This window comes from Gobius niger (genome assembly GCF_951799975.1).
Source record: "Gobius niger genome assembly, chromosome: 1".
NCBI classification, from domain to species: Eukaryota; Metazoa; Chordata; class Actinopteri; order Gobiiformes; family Gobiidae; genus Gobius; species Gobius niger.
Genome location: NC_136852.1, coordinates 36485356 through 36507781, shown reverse-complemented (window position 1 = coordinate 36507781; position 22426 = coordinate 36485356). Strand labels below are relative to the sequence as shown.

At 44.7% G+C, this 22426-nt stretch overlaps 3 protein-coding genes across 6 annotated transcripts in view; 2 read left to right on the top strand and 1 right to left on the bottom strand.

Annotated features, from left to right (window-relative positions):
• LOC306968205 (glutamate receptor ionotropic, NMDA 1-like) overlaps nt 1–22426 on the bottom strand; it is a 94911-nt gene that overhangs the window by 40041 nt on the left and 32444 nt on the right. For all 4 annotated transcript variants that reach the window (XM_079563527.1, XM_079563529.1, XM_079563528.1 and 1 more), the window contains 7 exons: nt 21262–21359; nt 19818–19939; nt 12255–12429; nt 10256–10403; nt 9454–9540; nt 8079–8214; nt 7125–7252 (listed from right to left, as the gene is read on the bottom strand). In XM_079563527.1, the coding sequence (XP_079419653.1) occupies nt 7125–7252; nt 8079–8214; nt 9454–9540; nt 10256–10403; nt 12255–12429; nt 19818–19939; nt 21262–21359 (894 nt within the window). The remainder of the gene's footprint in view (nt 1–7124; nt 7253–8078; nt 8215–9453; nt 9541–10255; nt 10404–12254; nt 12430–19817; nt 19940–21261; nt 21360–22426) is intronic.
• LOC306972996 (hydroxycarboxylic acid receptor 2-like) lies at nt 1434–2531 on the top strand (the record flags this gene model as incomplete). Its single annotated transcript, XM_079569774.1, has 1 exon — nt 1434–2531. Exon 1 carries the CDS (start codon nt 1503–1505, stop codon nt 2529–2531), a length of 1029 nt encoding a protein of 342 aa, XP_079425900.1. The 5' UTR covers nt 1434–1502.
• Nucleotides 2971–4287, top strand: LOC306969562 (hydroxycarboxylic acid receptor 2-like). The gene has a single exon (XM_079565218.1). It carries the CDS (start codon nt 3040–3042, stop codon nt 4066–4068), a length of 1029 nt encoding a protein of 342 aa, XP_079421344.1. The 5' UTR covers nt 2971–3039; the 3' UTR covers nt 4069–4287.

Genomic DNA, 22426 nt, shown 5'->3' with positions numbered 1-22426 from the left:
ATGTTTTTCCTGTAAAGACCCGCACCATTTCTGTGTTATTGAATGCATCACTGCTGAAGTTGGGAAATGCCAACTCTCACTCCAGTCTCTCTCTGAAGCCCAGAGGCAGAGCTCCGTCAGGACAGTTCTCTGGAAGAAACTCGAGTTTGAACAGGTCGAGTGGGAAAGCCTGGAGATGATTTAAGGCTGAGATTTTCTGATAGAGAGAAACACAAACCCGGAGGAGCGTCTGGAGCAGTGACACCGTGATACAGGTGAGTGCTTTACTTTACTTTACTTGTCTGACCTCACTCAGCAGAGCTCAGGGTTAGCGTGAGGCGCCACCTCAAGACTCTGCCCTCACTTGATTCACGGCAAACAAAGTCGCAAGTTCAAGGAAAAATACACAAAGAACTCCATTTGTTTATGGAATACAGAAGGGCGACAGTAGATCTGCAAATTTACAATATCTCCAAAGTTAAGAAGCAAACAGGAAAACTGCTAGATCTGCTGCGATAATAGGAATGAAAGACACTTGGTGAAGTGAAGGGGACTGTGGGTTTTTTCTGTCCTTTTTTAGCGATTGCCGTGACTGATTTTTTGAGTCTCAGCACCAGTTGTTTGGCTTGGGTTCATTTCTTGAAAAAAAATCTGTTCTGAGATATTTTTATCCGTCATTAATTAATCGCATTATGAGCATTTTTTAAAGAAATGTATATACCCTATATATATATATACGCTGCATATTATTTATGTTTGGAAACAAGTGAGATTGCAGGATCAATGGATCTAATCTAAACATGATCTGAACAACGTTTTGGAACACGAATTTTGCAAGGGAAGGAGGAGGATGATTCATCAGAGCATCATCTGTTTATCAGTATTAAGGCTCATATCACACTAATACAAATGTAAATTGGAGCTTATTATTTGCATTTTTTAACGTAATGCTTAAGAAACGGTGGGTGAACGAGACAATATTTAGCACTTTGCCTCGCTGCTCTATGCGCCACCCGATCCACATGCTCTTAACGCCTGCCCTCTCTCGGTCCTTCGTATTTATCCACATCCATGCGCTCTCAGTTACAATGGGAGGAAAAAGTATATGAACGTTTTGGCATTTCTCCCATTTCAGGTCTCGAGTTTGTAGATTTCCAGATGACGATGAGCGGTGGATGTGTCCTTTATGGAGCCTTTGTGATGGTTTGACGAGGGGATTGTCATGTTCTTGTGCTTGATGGAACTAAGAACTATCTGTAAATATCTGTCAGTAGTTCTTAAATCATCTTGTGATTATAACTGTATCTATTGAAAAACTGCTCCCACCTTGGCCAGAGTCAAGTTTGAACATCTTCTGAGTGTAATCCAGCCCTGCCGACAGCCCACTTGGCAGAAAACCTTTGTCTTGTTTGTGCTGCTTTGAATCTTTAACTCTTTAAATGATTATTGCACTAATAAATTTATTTTTGCTTGATTTGCAGATTTATCTCTGCCCAAAGACTCCGGACTCCACTTGTCTAAAAATGTCCAACTCCTCCTTTGGCTCCTCTCCTCTTCTGCTCTTGTCCAACGCCTCCTTAGGCTCCTCCCCTCTGCTGCACTGCCCGTCCGCCCCTGACCCCCGCACCTCCCTTTTGTTCCTGCTGATGATCGCCGAGGTGGTGGTGGGACTTCCCGGGAACCTCCTGGCCTTGTGGATCTTCTGTTTCCGTATGAACTCCTGGAAGCCACATGCTGTTTTCCTTTTTAACCTGATGCTAGCCGACTTCCTGCTCTTGGTGTGCGTCCCCTTCCGCATCGACACGCACATCCGCGGCGACCACTGGGTTTACGGCGAGGCGTTCTGCAGGATCAACCTCTTCATGCTGTCCGTGAACCGCTCAGCCAGCATCGGCTTCATGACCGTGGTGGCGCTGAACCGTTACTTCAAAGTTGTGCACCCGTGGTGCCGCTTTAGCTTCATGTCCTCACGCCATGCCATCTGGCTGTCGCTCTTCATCTGGGCCGCCGTCGCCGTCCTTCGAATCCCGCTGCTCATCACTGACCTGCTGCACCGCCAGGACAGCCGCTACGTGTGCCGCAGCTTCAACGCGTACCGGAGCCCGCCGCCGGCCATCGCCGTGTACTACGCCGCCTACGTTGCTGAATTTCTGCTGCCGTGGGCGCTGCTGCTCTTCTGCTCGGCGCGGATCATCTGGTCTCTGAAGCGACAGGAGGAGCTGGTGCTGCAGAGGAAGTTTAAGAAAGCCATCCGCGCCGTGACCGTGATCATCCTGGTGTTCACCATCTGCTTCCTGCCCGCCATCGTGACGGGGCTCGGTGCGCTGGCCTTGAAGAGGTTCGACCCGCTCAACTGCGCTGGCTTCAGGAGGATGACGCTGGCGTTTATGACGAGCATCGACCTCACATACCTCAACAGTGCGTTAGACCCTCTCATCTACACCTTCAACAGCTCCATGTTCAGGGCCGCGCTCAAACGGGTGTTCAGGAGCTCGCCAAACGTCCAAAAAGACGAGCTCAAAGGCGCGTTCAGGAGCTCGCCAAACGTTTAAAAAGACGAGCTCAAAGGCGCCTGCCCTCTCTCGGTCCTTCGTATTTATCCACATCCATGCGCTCTCAGTTACAATGGGAGGAAAAAGTATATGAACGTTTTGGCATTTCTCCCATTTCAGGTCTCGAGTTTGTAGATTTCCAGATGACGATGAGCGGTGGATGTGTCCTTTATGGAGCCTTTGTGATGGTTTGACGAGGGGATTGTCATGTTCTTGTGCTTGATGGAACTAAGAACTATCTGTAAATATCTGTCAGTAGTTCTTAAATCATCTTGTGATTATAACTGTATCTATTGAAAAACTGCTCCCACCTTGGCCAGAGTCAAGTTTGAACATCTTCTGAGTGTAATCCAGCCCTGCCGACAGCCCACTTGGCAGAAAACCTTTGTCTTGTTTGTGCTGCTTTGAATCTTTAACTCTTTAAATGATTATTGCACTAATAAATTTATTTTTGCTTGATTTGCAGATTTATCTCTGCCCAAAGACTCCGGACTCCACTTGTCTAAAAATGTCCAACTCCTCCTTTGGCTCCTCTCCTCTTCTGCTCTTGTCCAACGCCTCCTTAGGCTCCTCCCCTCTGCTGCACTGCCCGTCCGCCCCTGACCCCCGCACCTCCCTTTTGTTCCTGCTGATGATCGCCGAGGTGGTGGTGGGACTTCCCGGGAACCTCCTGGCCTTGTGGATCTTCTGTTTCCGTATGAACTCCTGGAAGCCACATGCTGTTTTCCTTTTTAACCTGATGCTAGCCGACTTCCTGCTCTTGGTGTGCGTCCCCTTCCGCATCGACACGCACATCCGCGGCGACCACTGGGTTTACGGCGAGGCGTTCTGCAGGATCAACCTCTTCATGCTGTCCGTGAACCGCTCAGCCAGCATCGGCTTCATGACCGTGGTGGCGCTGAACCGTTACTTCAAAGTTGTGCACCCGTGGTGCCGCTTTAGCTTCATGTCCTCACGCCATGCCATCTGGCTGTCGCTCTTCATCTGGGCCGCCGTCGCCGTCCTTCGAATCCCGCTGCTCATCACTGACCTGCTGCACCGCCAGGACAGCCGCTACGTGTGCCGCAGCTTCAACGCGTACCGGAGCCCGCCGCCGGCCATCGCCGTGTACTACGCCGCCTACGTTGCTGAATTTCTGCTGCCGTGGGCGCTGCTGCTCTTCTGCTCGGCGCGGATCATCTGGTCTCTGAAGCGACAGGAGGAGCTGGTGCTGCAGAGGAAGTTTAAGAAAGCCATCCGCGCCGTGACCGTGATCATCCTGGTGTTCACCATCTGCTTCCTGCCCGCCATCGTGACGGGGCTCGGTGCGCTGGCCTTGAAGAGGTTCGACCCGCTCAACTGCGCTGGCTTCAGGAGGATGACGCTGGCGTTTATGACGAGCATCGACCTCACATACCTCAACAGTGCGTTAGACCCTCTCATCTACACCTTCAACAGCTCCATGTTCAGGGCCGCGCTCAAACGGGTGTTCAGGAGCTCGCCAAACGTCCAAAAAGACGAGCTCAAAGGCGCGTTCAGGAGCTCGCCAAACGTTTAAAAAGACGAGCTCAAAGGCGCGTTCAGGAGCTCGCCAAACGTCCAAAAAGACGAGCTCAAAGGCGTGTTCAGGAGCTCGCCAAACGTCCAAAAAGACGAGCTCAAAGGCGCGTTCAGGAGCTCGCCAAACGTCCAAAAAGACGAGCTCAAAGGCGCGTTCAGGAGCTCGCCAAACGTCCAAAAAGACGAGCTCAAAGGCGTGTTCAGGAGCTCGCCAAATGTCCAAAAAGACGAGCTCAAAGGCGTGTTCAGGAGCTCGCCAAATGTAAAAAAAGACGAGCTCAAAGGCGCGTTCAGGAGCTCGCCAAACGTCCAAAAAGACGAGCTCAAAGGCGCGTTCAGGAGCTCGCCAAACGTCCAGTTGACATTAAAATCTCCACGTACAGTATTATTTGCTTCGTATCATTTGCCCTCTCAAATCTTTCGGTTATTCTTTCATGAACAATTCCACACAAGACTCCGGTGGTTTATAAACAGCTCTTATTTCCACAGTTCTATTACATTATTTTCTATCGTAGTCATGTCATTAACCATCACACATTTCAGATTTGGATTTATGTACAATGCAACTCCACCTCCTCTCTCATTCTTTCTGTTTAATGAATAGAGGTCATTTCCTTCCGTCTGAACCTCACTCCTCAGATCATCTTTTAGACATGTTTCTGTAACACTGAAGAGACTGAATTTCTTTTTTAACTCATGTAGATAGTCTTTTACTTTAGAAAATGTACTGAACATGCTGTGACTATTGAAATGGATAATGGATAGCATATCTTCTGCGTTTTTCTCATTGGATGCTTCTTCATTGTAATGTATTTTCATCTACTCCTGTATCAATGTCATGTATTTTGTCTTCCTGTTTCATGTTTTCTTTTCAAGATCCATTTCTGTAATTTAATTGTTTATGTGACTTTTTGCCTCTGAATAAACAAGTACATTCTGTTTGTTATGTTATCTGATGGTCTATATTTTGTGAGATCATTTGTGTTAAGTGCTCGAGCGCAAGTCGCGTTTACCTCTACAGGCGGTGCCGATCTCATAGATATTTGTCCAAATCTTCCATGCTTAGGACTACTTGCACTGTAGCATCGGGTCCTCTGTTTAGTTTGATGAACACTCTGCAGTCCACAGTCCACGTTGACTGGATTTTCCCTTGCTTTCTCAGGCCGCGCGCCTTTTTGGCAATGCCCACATTTTTGTCACTTAGAAGCAGCTGTTATGTAAGGCTGCTTCTAAGACTCGATTCCAGTTCCAGGTTTTCCTTCCTGCCCTTGAACCTGGAGTCTTCGTAAATCTGCCTTGGCTCCTCCCTCTTCCTCTCTCCTCTGGCCGGCAGCAGTGGCTCTCCACCTCGTCCTCTTATTATTTGGTTTGTGCTCCTTTATGTGCACTCACTGAGCCAGGGAGTCACTGTAAGGTGTTCATTTATGCACCCATTGGATCCTCCTATGGTATTGCTGATTAAGCTGCAATGTAATAACTGAGCACCGTAATGTTTAATCTTAGAAGTTTATCTGCAGCTCAAGTGCATGAAAAGTAATACATGTACACTACTGTTCCAAAATGTGGAGTCACCCAGGCCAGTTCTGTAGCTTCTCTAATCAGCTCAGCAGTATTCAGTAGTGCTAGCATAATTCCACAAGGATTTTCTAATCATCAATGAGCCTCTAACACGATTAGTGAACACAAAGTACCATTAGAACCTCTGCACACCAATGTAGGTATTCTATTAAAAATCACCTGTCTACAGTTACAGGAGGCACTCACAAATTTGGGGGGTCGCCAGATCATGTAGATAATATATACATACTTTTTTTAGCGTATATTATAATATTTTACTGTTGCATGTGTGTGCTATTTTACCAGAGTGCCAGTATATGTTCGTAGTTTGATGAATTTTGTTTTAGCCATTTGTTTTTTTCTTTGTTTTTTTAAGAATTATGTCAGCTAATGTTCCAATTTCTCACGGTTGAGAACCACTGACACTGTATTTATGATTCATTTCATGTTTTCCAGTGATTTTTAAAGGACCCCCAAACCCTTTAGTTTTTTCTTAATTGTGAGGGACTTGAGACCACAGTGGAGCTGCTTTTTAATTTCATTGGGCATTGTACTTTGACAATAAAGGGATTATGATTCTTATGAGCGGTCGTGTATATAGGCTATACATATATTAAAATCGAAATGTATGGAGATTTCATTGTCTCAAAAACATTTGTCTGTATGTTAATACTGATTTGTGTTGTAAAAAAGGATCAACGGAAAATGTCCAAATCCTACGCAAAAGTCTGTCTTTTATACACAACTCTTTTGACACAGTCCTGCCTTGTCGAAGTCACAAGTGTAACCTCGGCTGAGTGTGTGTGTAATCTGACATGTGTGTGTGTGTAATCTGACATGTGTGTGTGTGTAATCTGATATGTGTGTGTGTAATATGACATGTGTGTGTGTAATCTGACATGTGTGTGTGTAATCTGACGTGTGTGTGTGTAATATGACATGTGTGTGTGTGTAATCTGACATGTGTGTGTGTAATATGACATGTGTCTGTGTAATCTGACATGTGTGTGTGTGTAATCTGACATGTGTGTGTGTAATATGACATGTGTCTGTGTAATCTGACATGTGTGTGTGTGTAATCTGACAAGTGTGTGTGTGTAATCTGACATGTGTGTGTGTAATCTGACATGTGTGTGTGTAATCTGACATGTGTGTGTGTAATCTGACATGTGTGTGTGTAATCTGACGTGTGTGTGTGTAATCTGACAAGTGTGTGTGTGTAATATGACGTGTGTGTGTGTGTGTAATCTGACGTGTGTGTGTGTAATCTGACATGTGTGTGTGTGTAATCTGACATGTGTGTGTGTGTGTAATCTGACAAGTGTGTGTGTGTAATCTGATGTGTGTGTGTAGTCTGACGTGTGTGTGTGTGCGTGTAATCTGATGTGTGCGTGTGTAAAAAGATGTGCGCGTTTGTAATCAGATATGTGTATGGAGCAAATATAAAACTGTGTGGAAACCCTGCTTTGAAATTATTTTGATTTTGTGGGTACGTACTCGCTCCTGTGTCCCGAACTTGCCGTCGGCCACCAGGTGAACCTCATAGGTGAAGTTCATGCTCATGGCCAGCTTTATCAGCAGATCGATGCAGAAGCCGTAACAGCACTGCGGCACGATCGGCTGGCCTGGAAACACAAAGACGCAAACATTAACGTGAACTAATCCACCTGGAAACACAAAGACGCAAACATTATCATGAACTAATCCACCTGGAAACACAAAGACGCAAACATTATCATGAACTAATCCACCTGGAAACACAAAGACGCAAACATTATCATGAACTAATCCACCTGGAAACTAAAAAACGCTAACAGCTAACATGAACTAATCCACCTGGAAACACACAAACGCTAACATTAACATGAACTAATCCACCCGGAAACACAAACGCTAACATTAACATTAACTAATCCACCCGGAAACACAAACGCTAACATTAACATGAACTAATCCACCTGGAAACACACAAACGCTAACATTAACATGAACTAATCCACCAGGAAACACACAAACACTAACAGCTGACATGAACTAATCCACCTGGAAACACAAACGCTAACATTAACATGAACTAATCCACCTGGAAACACAAACGCTAACAGCTAACATGAACTAATCCACCTGGAAACACAAACGCTAACAGCTAACATGAACTAATCCACCTGGAAACACAAACGCTAACAGCTAACATGAACTAATCCACCTGGAAACACAAAGACGCTAACAGCTAACATGAACTAATCCACCTGGAAACACAAAGACGCTAACAGCTAACATGAACTAATCCACCTGGAAACACAAAGACGCTAACAGCTAACATGAACTAATCCACCTGGAAACACAAAGACGCAAACATTAACATGAACTAATCCACCTGGAAACACAAACACAAACGCTAACATTAAATATAACTGAAGGGGTATGTTCGTCCTGAGTCCTGGCACTGACCTGGGATGGTCCCGTTGGGGCCGGTGCAGATGACTTTTTTGATGAGGACTCCGTTGACGGTGTACTCCTCTTTGCACGTGCCATCGGTCTTCGTGGGTTTGACGTAAACAAACGGCTCCTGATGAATCGTCACAATCTGTGGGAAAAGAAAACAGATTTACTGCAGAGATCAAACCATTGATTTTGATGATGTGGAAACTGGTACAGTTTCAGTACAGACTCTTTAAACAGACTCAGACTTAAGGGTTCTTAGACTGAGCCGCTGTGAGCTCTGCTCCGAGTGCTTTCAGGAAGGGTCGTTCTAATACTGATCGGATTTCATACCAATACAGACATTTCTGGTATTGGTATTGTGAGTATGTGTGTGTGAGTGTTGGTATGTGTGATGATTGTAGTAAAGGTGGATATTTGGGCATCATTGCTTTAATGTTTGGTGCAGCCATGTGAGGCCCTCATGTTATATTGGGATATATAAAAGAATTGATTGATTGATTTTAAATGAGCTCCATCTTAGAACCGACTAAACATGAATAAATCAGCCTGCTGTCCCTAACAAAGCGCCCCCTGCTGTCTCACTGACAAATTTTACAGTTTAGACCAGGGGTTTCAAACATACCGGCCTGATCTGGCCCGCAAGATGATTTAATCCGGCCCCTGCTCTGTAGAGTATAAATTACAGAGTATGTAAAACAAAAGAGTAAGTCTCCCATTCCTGTGCAGAGTTATGGATTTTTAAAGAATAACCAGAATGCTCATTCCAGCCACTAGGGGGCATTAAATTAAAAGAAAGGAAAGAGTTCCACACGTGTCCAGCAGAGGGCACTGACATAATAAGAGCTCAGGATATGAACAACACATTACATAGCCTCGTGGTAAATGGACAGTCTGCCCCAGGGCGGCTGTAACTTCACAGCTTACCACCACTGAGTGTGGAGTGAATGAATAATGACCATGTAGTACTTTGAGGAGCTTGTGACACAGGCTTGTAAAGTGCAATACAAGTGTAACCCATTGTTATTAATGAAGCTACAGTCAAGTTGGGGCTTTGACCAAATCACAGCTTATTATTATTCATTTATTGGAAACATTTTCTCTATTATATGCGGCCCGCGACCCGCCGTGGGAGCTGAATTTCGGCCCGCGACCCAAAATGAGCTTGACACCCCTGGTTTAGACGCTTCGCTGCTGCTCCATGTTGAACGGTAAGAGACTGTTGTACATCACCGTTTTTAGAAAATTGAAGGAAGCACAAAATGATATAAGAAAACATGTCCACTACTGCAGTCACCATATCCATTTGAATTATTGTCATATATTTAACATAATATTTCCATAACAGGCTTATCTTGATCACTGATCAAGACTGCAGTGGTACCTTGAGTCGGGTCGACATCTGGTATCCCAGTGGTTTCTCCGTCTCTCCTCCGGGCCAAATAATCTTCCTCTGAGGGTTCATCACCACCTGAGACCAGACATGGTTTAGTCCTTTAGTCCAGTGGTTCCTGACCTTTTCTCGCATGCCGCTTGAGCCCTTCATTTTCATTCCACTCTGCTATTTTTACAAAGTGATCAACTAAACGCAGCTTTATATCTTGCTCTTTTGTTTAAACCAGACTTTTTAAATTTCTCCATTTGCTCTTTTCAAAATGCTCTATTCTGTGTCAGACTTAGTTATGATTAAAATGTTACTTTTGGAAACTGTGATTTGTCATTGACTTCATTCAGGGTACTGCAGTTCGTTATAATGACAAATCATAATACTTTGTGCATTAGAATATGAAGCTAAAATACACATTAAAATCTTTTAGGTCAGGTCTGAGGAGAGCTGAGCCGCTCAAAGCAAAAGCACATGTTTGTTAATAACATTTTACGCGGTGTGGCTTTAACTCAGAGGACACTTTTATTCGCTCATTTGTATCTAAAGTAAAATCCAGTCCTGTTTTAGTCCCGGTCCAGTCCTGTTTTAGTCCCGGTCCAGTCCTGTTTTAGTCCCGGTCCAGTCCTGTTTTAGTCCCGGTCCAGTCCTGTTTTAGTCCCGGTCCAGTACTGTTTTAGTCCCGGTCCTGTCCTGTTTTAGTCCCGGTCCTGTCCTGTTTTAGTCCCGGTCCTGTCCTGTTTTAGTCCCGGTCCAGTCCTGTTTTAGTCCCGGTCCAGTCCTGCAGTCCTTGAGTCCAGACCTGCGTCCCGTTGAAGACGCCCACGGGCACCAGTCGGCCGGGTTTCTGGTAGTTGAGGATGCTGTAGGTTGCGAAGCGTCTGTCTCCGTCGTCGTTGAACTCGATTCGTCCCGTCAAACCGTCCGGGTATTTGGACGACATCAGCACCCTGCCGGCCAATCACAGAGCAGCGTTAGGATGAAGCAGCCAATCACGGAGCAGCGTTCATTTGCATTTCAATTTCAAAGGAAAGAAATGGAGAAAATGAAAAAGTCCCCGGTCCAGTCGTCTGCTGGGCGTGTGTCATGTTGAATGAAAGTCCCAGGCCTGAGTTCTGACCTGACGACTCGGCGGCTCGTGATCCTCGTGTGGAGACGGAGCAAACGGAGCGTGAAGCTTTAGACCCGTGTCACTGACCACGCTCCGGGAGAGACGTGACCGCAGGAAACACGGAAACCAGAAAGACCACAGTCATGCGCTCTATTCTTGAATGATCTGCTCTTTATTCTACTTCTTACTTTTATTGAACGATAAATTCAACACTTTCTGCTCCACTACATTTCTGTGAAGGCTCTGAAGTCTAAAAGCCCAAGCGTGTGCAGATGTACTGTCAAACAGAGAATTCAAAGTTATTTTCCCAGTTATTTATTGAATACTGGATTGATATCTGTTCTTTTACACAAGTAATGAAACCAAGTACTCTGACCAGCTCTGCTTTTAAGGGGCGACAGTAACATGGTTTAAACAGGCTGCAGCCAGTAGTAGTAGTAGTAGTAGCAGTAGTAGCAGTAGTAGCAGTAGTAGTAGTAGTAGTAATATTGTTGTAATAGTAGTAGTAGACACAATAAGCCAACATCAACATCCTTATTATTTGTGACCAACGGGTTCAGGCTGAAGTGAAACTCATTTTGCCAAACCCTCAGCACGGTTCAAACAAAGCTTCCGCAACTAGAGACAAAAGTGCTTCCAAAATACAACATAAGACTGAAATATTTCACACCTGACGACAGTATCAGTAATAACATGTCGATACAGACGAGGCGGTTCCTGACTGGTCGACTGAACCTAAACTGTCCTTTGACTTAGAAAACCTGTTCATCTCATCATTCCTGAGCTTGGTATTTTTCAAAGATTGTACATGGCTTTTCAATGTTTTGGATTCTTTTATTTTATCATCCAGGTCATTCCCTAAACTAAGGGTGCATCCATGATAAGAAGCGTCCAAATAGTGCTGTCACTGAGGAAGGTCAGGAAGGGAGGCTCCTTTAGCATAGGGACCTCTGGAGGTTCCTCGCCAGCTTGTATTTGCGATCTTGTCTTTTCGGTCATTTACCAAATCTCATGACCATAGGTGAGGGCGGGAACGTAGATCGATCGGTAAATCGAGAGCTTTGCCCCGACTCAGCTCCCTCTTCACCACGACAGACCGATACAGCGACCGCATCACTGCTGACGCCGCACCGATCCGTCTGTCCATCTCACGCTCCATCCGCCCCTCACTCGTGAACAAGACCCCGAGATACTTGAACTCCTCCACTTGAGGCATGGACTCCCCACCAACCTGCAAACCACCCCAGAGCAGCTGAAGTTCCTGATTTGATGAAGCCAGCAGAACAACATCGACCCTGAGGTACCCAGACCGGACACCCTCCGGTCCCTGGTTGCGCCTAGAAACCATAAAGGCAGGCGGAGACAACACGCACTGAGAACAAGCTCCCGCTGCGGTCATACAGGGAACGGACAGCCCTGGACCCCATACTCCCAGAGCTCTTCTCATGCAGAAGATGGTGCCTAGTTCGCCTATGCCCGGGGCCTGTCCTGCTCGGTTTAAGTCGGGTCCAGTGAAGGCTGTACAGGACTGGCCACACGACAGATCACATGACGTGAGGCGCCGCCGAGCTGACAGCAGGAAGTAGGTCAGTCAGTCGTGAGCGGCCGGACGGTCACTCAGGAGACGCTTACATCACAGCAGTACATGTACTCGAGTAAATGTGCAGTATGTGAAGTCATGAAGTAGTACCTCTTGAAGAGCGGCCCCGTCCTCCAGATGTTGGTGTTCCCCACGCAGCCTCTGGGGGGCTCGGTGATGTTCTCCTTCTCGAACAGCTCCTGCAGCGACTGCGCCACCACCCCCACGGCGTCCGCGATGTGCGCCGACTCGTTCTTGCCGTTGATGAGCTGCAGCCCCAGGAGGCCTGAGAGAGAGGCGGCGTCAGAGCGGGACTCACACCAGGCTGACTCAACTCGGACTGAAAACTACTCTGCCCACAATGCACCTCTGCAGGAGTGACAGCGCTTTGAATTCAGACACTTTGACTGCAAAGACCTGGGCTTTCAACTCACTTCAGGCTGGCTTCAACATCTCAGCTGATTTCACGAAAAGAGGATCTGCCAGTGCAATGGAACATTAATCAAAGCTGGGTAATCTTTAAAAAGCGGCCGTGTTGATTCTGTCGAGGTAAATATTTGGTCATAGTTTTAGTCAAAGTAACTTTTTTTTGCTGACTAAAATAAGGCTAAAACTAAAATTCAGATATTTCCATTAAAACAATTCAAACAAAAATAAAAATGGATTAAAAACCTAAGAAGATCTTGAAATAAGTGAATTTGACTAATTTCATGAAATCTGCCCATTTTAAGTGCAGTGATTTATTTTATCTTCATTTAGGTGTAAATATGGACACATTTTCTGAAAATTTCACTCACTTCAAGCTCACCTTAAGCAGTGAAAGAGCTGCAAATCTACCATTCATTTGTGTTCACGGCCAAAGGAACAGGTCTGTGCTTTATCCATGTGGGAAAACCAACATGATGATATGATGATATGATTGAATACAATAATATACATGTGTCATAATGACTCATGTGATCTCGAGTAACAGGTAAATAAACCTAATTCCACTGGCGGGTCATTTTTCCTTGAAGTGAGAAAAAAAGATGTTAAAACGAGTCAAAAAGTGAATTGAAGAAACACTTTTCAAAATAAAAGCGATGTTAAACAGGTCGACTGATGTGGGCCTGTGGTTAGAACATTCTTCACATTTATGTCTTGATGTTCCATCCTTTTACAAACATGCACATTCAGACAGATCCCAAAAAGAGCTGCTCTTTTGTGCACAGTGGTACCGATCCTCCCTGGCCCTATAGTGCCGAGTGCGCCCTTCTCTCCATCCTTGTAACCCCATGTGCTTGTGCTTCACTCTCCGCGTGGTCAGGGTCCGCGCTGGATCCCGATGTGTCGGTCTCGTAATTGCAGTAAATACCACTTGTGGAGTAGAAATTCGGGATAACATTAGACCTTTCAACACGAGAGTGCAGCGAGAATATGCCTTTTTAAATGCCTTTCATCTGATTGTTGCAAGGCCTACACTATTTATTTAGCTACACAATTCTAATTCCATCTCTTTTCCCACTCATCCATCCATTTTCTTGCGCTTTATCCGGGGCCGGGTCATGGGGGCAGCAGTCTCAGCAGAGATGACCACACTTCCCGATCCACGCACACCTCCAGCTGTTCTGGGGGGACCCCGAGGCCACACCAGGCCAGCTCGGAGACATGGTCCCACCAGCGTGCCCTGGGCCTTCCACGAGGTCTTGTCCCACTAGAACATGCCTGGAACACCTCCCAAGGGAGGCGACCAGGAGGCATCTGGAGCATATGTCCTGGCCACCTCAGCTACTGAGCCACTGAGTGTAATGTAAAAAAGAAGCTGCTTTGATACGTTCTCCTGATCAGAGCAGAGCTGTAGGTCTGTGGTCTGTTGACGACTTTCTTGCATGGATTTTATTCTGCTCACTCCGTCTCTAAAGATGCACCCGCCCCCCTTGTGAAGGAAACCTATTTCAGCCGCTTATATCCACGATCTTGTCCTCTCGGTCATTCCCCAGATCCTGACCATAGGTGAGAGGAGGAACAGAGATGACCGCAGCTCCAGCGTTTATCACTGTATAAAGCGACCTAACTGAACCTGAACTCCGCTTCAGGCAAGGACCTTTTGTCCAGTGGAGAACCATGTCCACAGATTTGGACACTCTGTCACAAACAGCCCCCGTGCAGCTGAAGGTCCTGATTTGATGAATATTCTCGTTTGTGAAGAACTTTGCTCATTAGTTTAGTTAGTTTTGAGCTGCTCCTCGTCTGTTCATATGTAAAACACAGAAGTATCATCGTGGCTACAACATAAGCAGGAGAACGGTCATCAGATAAACCATGTGCACTGTTTGTAAAAGGAAAGACATTCAGTACCATAGACCCTACACAGAGTCCCTGAACTCCAAACCAAAGAGAGAGATTCTGAATTCAAAGCGTTTCAACTCCAGCAGAGGGTTCCGGGTCACTCCGCACAGTGAGCGTCCGTGTGGAGTGACCCACGCTCGGTTCCTGTTTCTTTAGCGCTCAGTCAAAGTTCTTAATCCTTTCTTTTCATCAGATCATTTTAGAGGCAGCTGAACTCTGACCTTCAGACAGCCTTAGCCTTCATCTGATCACTTTAAAACTTACATTTAAAGGAGCAGTACCCATTTTTTAAACTATGCTGAAGTGGAATCCATTCTTACCTACCTCTGCAAAACAAAACTACAAACTTACAAACTACTTTAAGCAATGGTAAAGGCAGAAGTAGAACTCTTCACTCTGCTGTTGTAATTGTTCCTGAAACAAACTTGTCCCTGCCGAGTTACAAATGACTTTTCCTGCATAGAACATTTCAAACTTCTCTTTCTTCCTTTGTCACACTTCGAAAATGGTCAAAATTGGGTAAAGCCCCTTTAAACCAAACCTACATTTGAAATGTGTTTAGACTAGTTTAGATCGTTTTCAGCCTGGACATGTTTAAAGATATTGAAATGAACTCACTTTTAGATTCCTTTCTGGACTAATTCATATATTTTTAAACATGTCAAATAAACTGTAACACATCGAAACTAATATTATGATTAATATTTCAGCCCAGGTCATTTTAAGTCTTTCTTTTTCTCGGCCTGTCTCTGTCTGTCCTGGTTTAAAGGCGTCTTAATTAATACTAAACCTGACTTAATTAAAAAATCAATCCAGTTCAGTGAGAGTCTTTGGGGATGTGCTCAGAGCGGTGCATGCTGGGAGATCCTCAGCTGTTAGTCTGCTCGGGTCTGAACAGCAGCAGGAAGAGCCTCTGCCGTCCTCCGTTCACTCAACACCACTGTTAGCACTGTTAGCATCGCTAGCTTCCTGCGACAGCTAAACATGCACAATAGGCACTCCTGCGGACCGTGACCGTGACTGATAAAGACATTTGGGAGGAAATGTGTCCCGCGTCTGGATGGCATGCAACAAATAAGTGTCAAAGAAAGTGGGCGGAGCTTCTCGGACACGGCTCCTGACAGGTTCTATGGAAGCCGTGGTGGTCCAAGATTAAAGGTCTGTGGTCAAAGGTCTTAAATATAACTCGAGATAGGACATGGCCATAGTGACGCATTTGAACGAGTGGCAGTTCTAATTCTGTTTTAAGATCTTCATTAACAATTGAATATTTCCCCTCCCTCTGAAATGAAAAGTCTCCAAATTGGTAAAAAAATAAAAAATCCATTATAAGATTCACATATTTATCATTTCTGCTCTTACTAAAATGAAAGTACACTTTAAACCATGAATGATATATACCCTTGTAAAGATTTGTTAAGAATTAGATATTTCAAGATAACATATGTAAAAGTTGTCAAATTGATTTTGAATCTCAAAAATATTTATTTTATCAATGCAGTGATGTGAAGATGTTTTGGGTTTATTTATATAATTGATTGAAGGTAAAAAACAATTATAAGTGTCAAATTCGGTGTATTTATGAAAGATAAAAAATAGAACATGTGTATTTTAATTTGATTATTTTAAGTACATTTTATTCACATAATATAGATTTCTGAATGTAAACCCCAATTTTGTTCCTTTTAAAAATGCATTGATGTCCTTCTATAAGTCTTTTCAAATTCTAGAATGTTTAGGTGCCTTAAAATGATTTTTTTCCCCCTTTACAGCAGTCATTTGTAATTCAGACTCGTTACAATAAAAGAAAGGTTCTGGCGGCCATCTTGTGCCTGGCCCTTCTAACCCAGTGCAAATGTAATCAAATATGTTGATCTATTGTGAGTCATTTCAGGACTCTTTGCTAATTGTGACGGACTTTATAAACCTCCAAAGCGTCTCTGACATGTTATTGTAGATATATATAAAGCATATACACAGTAAAAGTCACTCATGTTTTAATGCTATCTGTTCTCCACAGCGCTAACGATGGAGCTACATTAGCCTTCACGATGAAGCGAGAGATGCTAACAGCGCTAACGAGTGGTGTTCAGTGAATCCGAGCCACACCAGAGACTTTTCCTCTGCAGGTCAAAGGTCACAGAGATGCAGCGGTGGCCGAGGAACGGTTTCAGAATAAACACAGTATTTAGCATCGCGGCTAATTAGGAACCTGCTAAAGCCAAACCTACAACTCAAACAAAGTGCACAACAGTAATAGGTGCAGTTTACGTTCTGTTACAGATCATGAAAATGATAAAGAAAAAATGATGAACAAAAATTTAAATCAATAAAAATGAATAAAAAATACATTTACAAGTTAAACAAAAATAAATAAAATTAAATAAAATTAATTATAATTAATGAATATAGAAACAAATAAAAGCTAAAAAAATGTATTAATTAAAAAGATGGAAATAAATTTGAACCAAAAAAAACACATTTTACTGAGGCTAAAACAGACTTTATTCTGAAACTGTTCCTGAGCCCGTCTTCAGACTGAACAGCTGAGCGTCACCGCATAGAAATAATCAGCCATTTTTAACAAACTTAAAGAACAATCTAAAGGGTTTAAAAATGACGTATTATTTAGATCAGTGACGTTTTCTTTGGTGGTGATGCGAAGACAGCGGGGCACACAGCCAGAGACGCGGGAAACAGAGTGAGCAGTGATATTTAGGAGCTTTTTGAAATGCAGAGAGGGATGATTCAGATTCAGGGGCCAGAACTTTCCCAAAACACTGTCAAATCCAATCAACTTGGCAGGAGTTACAGTTACAGGTCTCTGGCTGAGTGAACCCCGCTGGCCCCACTGTGGGCGGGGCTCCTTCTGACCAATGGGACACAGCGTCAGGCAGGAAAACAGTAAACAGGAAGCAGGAAGCAGCGGCGGCGTCTTACCAGATTCGCTCAGACACACGTCACGTTTAGCGGCGACTACGGCTACACCCCAAAACCAAGACCCGCCCCAAACCCCGCCCCAAACCCGCCAAGACCCCGCCCCAAACCCCATAAACCACACCCAGCTACACCCTCTGACGTTCATGGCTCCTGGTCAAAGAAATGTTTCATTTGGGCTGAGAGTCTCCACATGAACAGGGCCAGAAGTCAGGGCCAGAGGTCAGGGCCCAATGTCAGGGCCAGAGGTCAGGGCCCAATGTCAGGGCCAGAGGTCAGGGCCAGAGGTCAGGGCCTCTCCATTGACCAAACCTTATCCATTGTGCTATGATGTGAAAGTGTTGTTTTTAAGGTTCTGCTCCACATCAAAGAGCTCAGTGAATTAGCACAAAAACATCCCATGTCCACCACATGTTCCTCGAAGATGACGCCGCAGTTTTGGGTGGATCCCGGAACATGGAGACCATGTTCAAACATCACTGCTCTGCTCCTGTCGAGTTATTACATCCTCACGTACAAAGACTGTCTCATGGCGCTCTGCTTTTATCTAATGGAAGATTACGAAGAATTGGTTTGTCAATGCAGTTTGCCTCCAAAGCTGTTAGGAAGGTTTGTAAAGCTTTAACTGTGGGACAGTTCATACAGCTGCAAAAGGTCAAAGTGCAGACACTTGTGGAGAGATTTGGACAACAAGTACTGTGTCTCACATCTATGTGTGTGGTGTTTTGTTTTTCTAGACAGAGGGTGGTTATAGAAATACCTTGTGGACAAGGCCTTGTTTATTTAAATATAAAATACTGACTCATGAACACAGACAAGACCGAGTTTATATAAACTAGCGCTGTCAAACAATGAATCAAATCTGATTAATTACACATTTGAATCACCATTCAAGATGATCAATACTAGGCCGATGGAAACATTCACATTTCAAGCATTTAGGCACCATTTATGAATACAATAATTCACAATTAGGACTAAAAATGACATGTGCAAGAAATTGTGTTCAACTCCTCGGGGAGTTGTTTCACATAGAATATACTAATGCTAATGCTAGTGCTAATTTGCTGCTTTTGGAGTCAGTCCCTGTTCATGTGGAGAAACAATTCCAATATATTTATTTCAATCTCTCCCGTTATCCCACGAACCACACCCACAAGCCCCTCCCCCCGCCTCTAAGCCCCTCCCCCTGAGCACAGCGGCGGAGGACACACACTAAAATGAAACAAACAAAAAGATGTTAGACACAAAGTTAAGCCACAGTTAACACCGAGCAGAAGAAGAAGAAGAAAAAGAAACGGTGTGAACCTTTAAACGCTCGCCAGCGCCACCTCCAGGGTTTAAACGTTCAACCGCACAACAGTTAAAAACCAGAGAAGAAGAAACAAGAGAGCACACGGGGACGCTAACCACAAGCTAACCAGAAGCTAACGGCTAACCAGGATTAGCTTCTCATGAGTTCGATGAACGCAGCGCTGTTTCCATCCAGCTTCGTTAGTGTCGGTTTGTGGACAAACCTCCAGGGTCAACAATTTGGCTTGATTTTAAAACTACTTTTGCAGATTTCTCGACCAGAGGAAGGTCGACCTCAGATGTTGTGCTGAAAGTAAAAAGAGGCTTCGTCATCGTCATGTTGAGGTTGTTTCAGGCGGCCATGTCTAGATGGTGCGGCCAAAACCGATTTGTGGAATTTGTTTCATATTATATTTCATATATATTGACCAGAGCAGGTCAGTCTTTATGACTAGCTTACCCGTTTTATCGAACAGCTGAAACTAAATATTCCGTTGTTTCACTCTCTGATTTTCAAGCAATCTCACGGTAAGATACCTATTCTCAAATATTTGTACTCAATTTCAATTTCTATTCAATTTGTATCATTTATTTGAGCTGAAACAATAAGTCACTTCCTGTAATGCTGTCCCTGGACCAACAGCATCAGAACTTGGATCTAAAGAGAGACAATGGTTTTTCAGTTCCTGCTTTCGATACTTTTATTTTCCAATACCAGAAGAACCTAAACCTTTTTCGAAGCCATACTGGCATTGTCATAATTATATTCATGAGTGACATGGCCATTGTGCGAATTGAACAAATTGTCTTGAGTTTACATTATGTAAAATCCTATATGAATATACACTATTGACTGTATATAATGTATACTATTTTCTATCGTTAAATAATGATTTTGACGTCGATAACAGCTCACAACAAATGTCATTGATTACATTACATGAAGTCTATTTTCAAGTTCATTTAAACCGTCATCATCTGAGACTATCCATTTTGTTTTTTCCAGCTGCGTTTGTTTTTTGGAGATGTTTATGCTGGATGGGAACAGGCCGCACACACACTGGTTTACACTGGTCCAAACCGGCTGGGACTGGTTGGGCCCGGCTCCGTTCTCACCGTCTGGCGCCTCCTGCAGGGCCTTCCCGGTCATCTCCCGCTCCCCCACCAGCCACACGTATCCCGCGCCCGTCATGTTCAGGTGCCGCGCCGCCTTGTACACCGCGGCCGCCTCGTCCTCGCTGCCCACGGAGACACACGGGAGTTAGAACCATAGGGAACCATACCACTCTTCGGCTTTACCCAAATCCAAAAGCTTTGTCGAAAAAGCAAAGAAACTGAAGATGAAAACTCAGGACTTAGCTTCCAAATGACGCATCACACTGTTGCTCTCCAGTCAAGAAGCTTTCAGATTTGGGTAAAGCCGAGCTTGGTTAAAGACATGTCCACATGTTTTCCCTGATCATTATGTGGAAGTGAAACCTGACACAATCTGAATATTGTTTATGAGACAGTCATGTGACCTGTGGACGCTGGACTTTGTTTCATGTGGATAGGCCCAGCCCTTAACGCCGTGTGTCGCTAATTTACGACATACCTCTTCCTGCAAGAATTTAGCATCAGCTTGAAAGCAAAAACACGTCCAATCTGTGAGTGAGAGGTGGGATATGTCCACACTGCTGACCCTCCAGAACATCCTGAAGGACAGTTCCTCTGCCCTGCACACCTTCAGAACTCAGACCCAGCTCAGGCACCGAAGACCATGCAGCCAAGAAGAGCCACACAATAAAAACATGAAATATCTTTGATCCCATAAAGGGGCTAGATGCAAGTTGGCCATTTTATACTCACTACTGCCACCTCAGGTCATACGTGTAACTGCAGCTTCTATATTTACCTCGTGCATGACGGCACTTCAGACCCAAAGTAACACCTTTGTGAGTGACGGTGCAGGATTTTAGAGGCAGTTGTGGTGAACAGGTCTGAGCTCATTCTACACATTAGGACATGGAGGAACATGTAGGGGGAGGAAAATACTTAATTTCAACATCTTTAAACTCTGTATAGTCCCTTTAACGTTGTTTTATAAATCTGTTTTCAAAGTTATTTTGATTTTTCTTGTTTGTTTTTATTCTATTATAATTGACACATTTCAGGTTGAAAATGATTTTCTTTCCTGCTATGTCAATGGATGATGAAACTAAACCAAAAAACGCTGATAATATGTTTTTTATATAATTGGAAATAAATATAATTATTCATTTTTTTTTTGTATTAAAAACGGTTCCAAAATTATCCAACTTTTTCCAACTTTCCCAAATTTTCCAACATTGTCCAACTTTTCAAACCCTTTCCAAAAACTGTCTCCCACAAAGGAAATGACCATATTTGGATTACAGCGTCCTCTCGGCTACAGCCTTTCGTGCTACACGTGTATGCCAAACATGTCAGTATTTGTGAATGAATAAGCGTGGGAAAGACCATGTTGGAGTCACCTCCTGGATACATCTCTGGCTCAAAGTGACAGAGAATGAACATTGTAAGGACAGAAAGGCCTCATTACCTGGCCGACAGGATGATGACCCGCGCCTCCAGGTCCTTGGCCTCCAGCAGCAGCGACGTCAGGTTGGTGTCTTGGCTGAACAGCAGCACCTTCTCAGCCTGCCCCACAGCACATCAATACAACACGACAGTCATAGAACAGGCTCCGTTAGCGTTAGCGTCGTCAGCACCGCCAGGCCACGCCCACACTCCCCTCCCCCCCTTGGGCCCCCCCCCACCCCAGCGTCAGCCGCGGACCATGCTGCCTCCCGCCGCAGGAGAGGGCCAAAAAACACGCCGCTCAAATCAAAGAAAACAAAGCCCCAAAAGAGGAAGAGGTGGCAACATGCAGCGGGCGCCGTCAATCAAACCAACGACCAATCAGGGACGTGCATTAGGGCAGGGGGGAGGGGCCTAGGGCAGTGTCCGCAGATCCAATCCGCTCTCGGTAACATGCAGCGCCATAGACAGAAGTCCCGCCTCCGTCAGAGTGGCGCTGAGGGCGGAGGAGCGCCCGGGAGCAGCCTCAGCGGAGAGAAGACGTGCGGCTCCACAAGCACACTCCAGAACAGCAGGTGGCGCTGTATCCACAGAAGGTTTGTCCCTGTTGTGTTGCCATGAGTAAGTTCTATGTTTTGAACACTTTTTTATTTGTACTTTGAATACTTAAGTCAAAGATCTTTAATACAACTTTAGATCATCATGTTGACGTGACAAAAGTGGCGGCCATCTTGTGATCGGTCGGTGAGGCTAACGCCCACTGACCGTTTGCCTCACCAGGCTAATGGTCTCACCGGCTAGCAAGGCGTATAACAGCCTGTCAATCCTTTAGTAAAGTATTGTTTGGGAAGGGGCAAAGTCAATCTGCCATTTGTGACTTAGAGGAACAGGCCACGGTTTTTACACACTGAGATATGTTCTTACCTTAGACGAGTTCATGTGTACCTATCTGGTCTTCACGCGTGCCCTCAGTCACGTAAACACAGCACTCCTCTCCTGAAGATAGAAGCTACCAAGCTCTTCCACGTTTTCCCTATTTAAATATGGTTACACTACAAAAGGATAATGACTCAAAATGAAACAAGCGGATAAAAAGGGGAACTATATTGTAAGGCGTAGTAACACCAGGAGTACTTCGGCGTCCACACAGTAAAGTGAAGATATTACTAAACGTGGATATCATTAAA

Coding starts and splice junctions, on each gene's coding strand:
- LOC306969562 (XM_079565218.1), top strand. CDS start 3,040: ATGTCCAACTCCTCCTTTGGCTCCTCTCCTCTTCTGCTCTTGTCCAAC.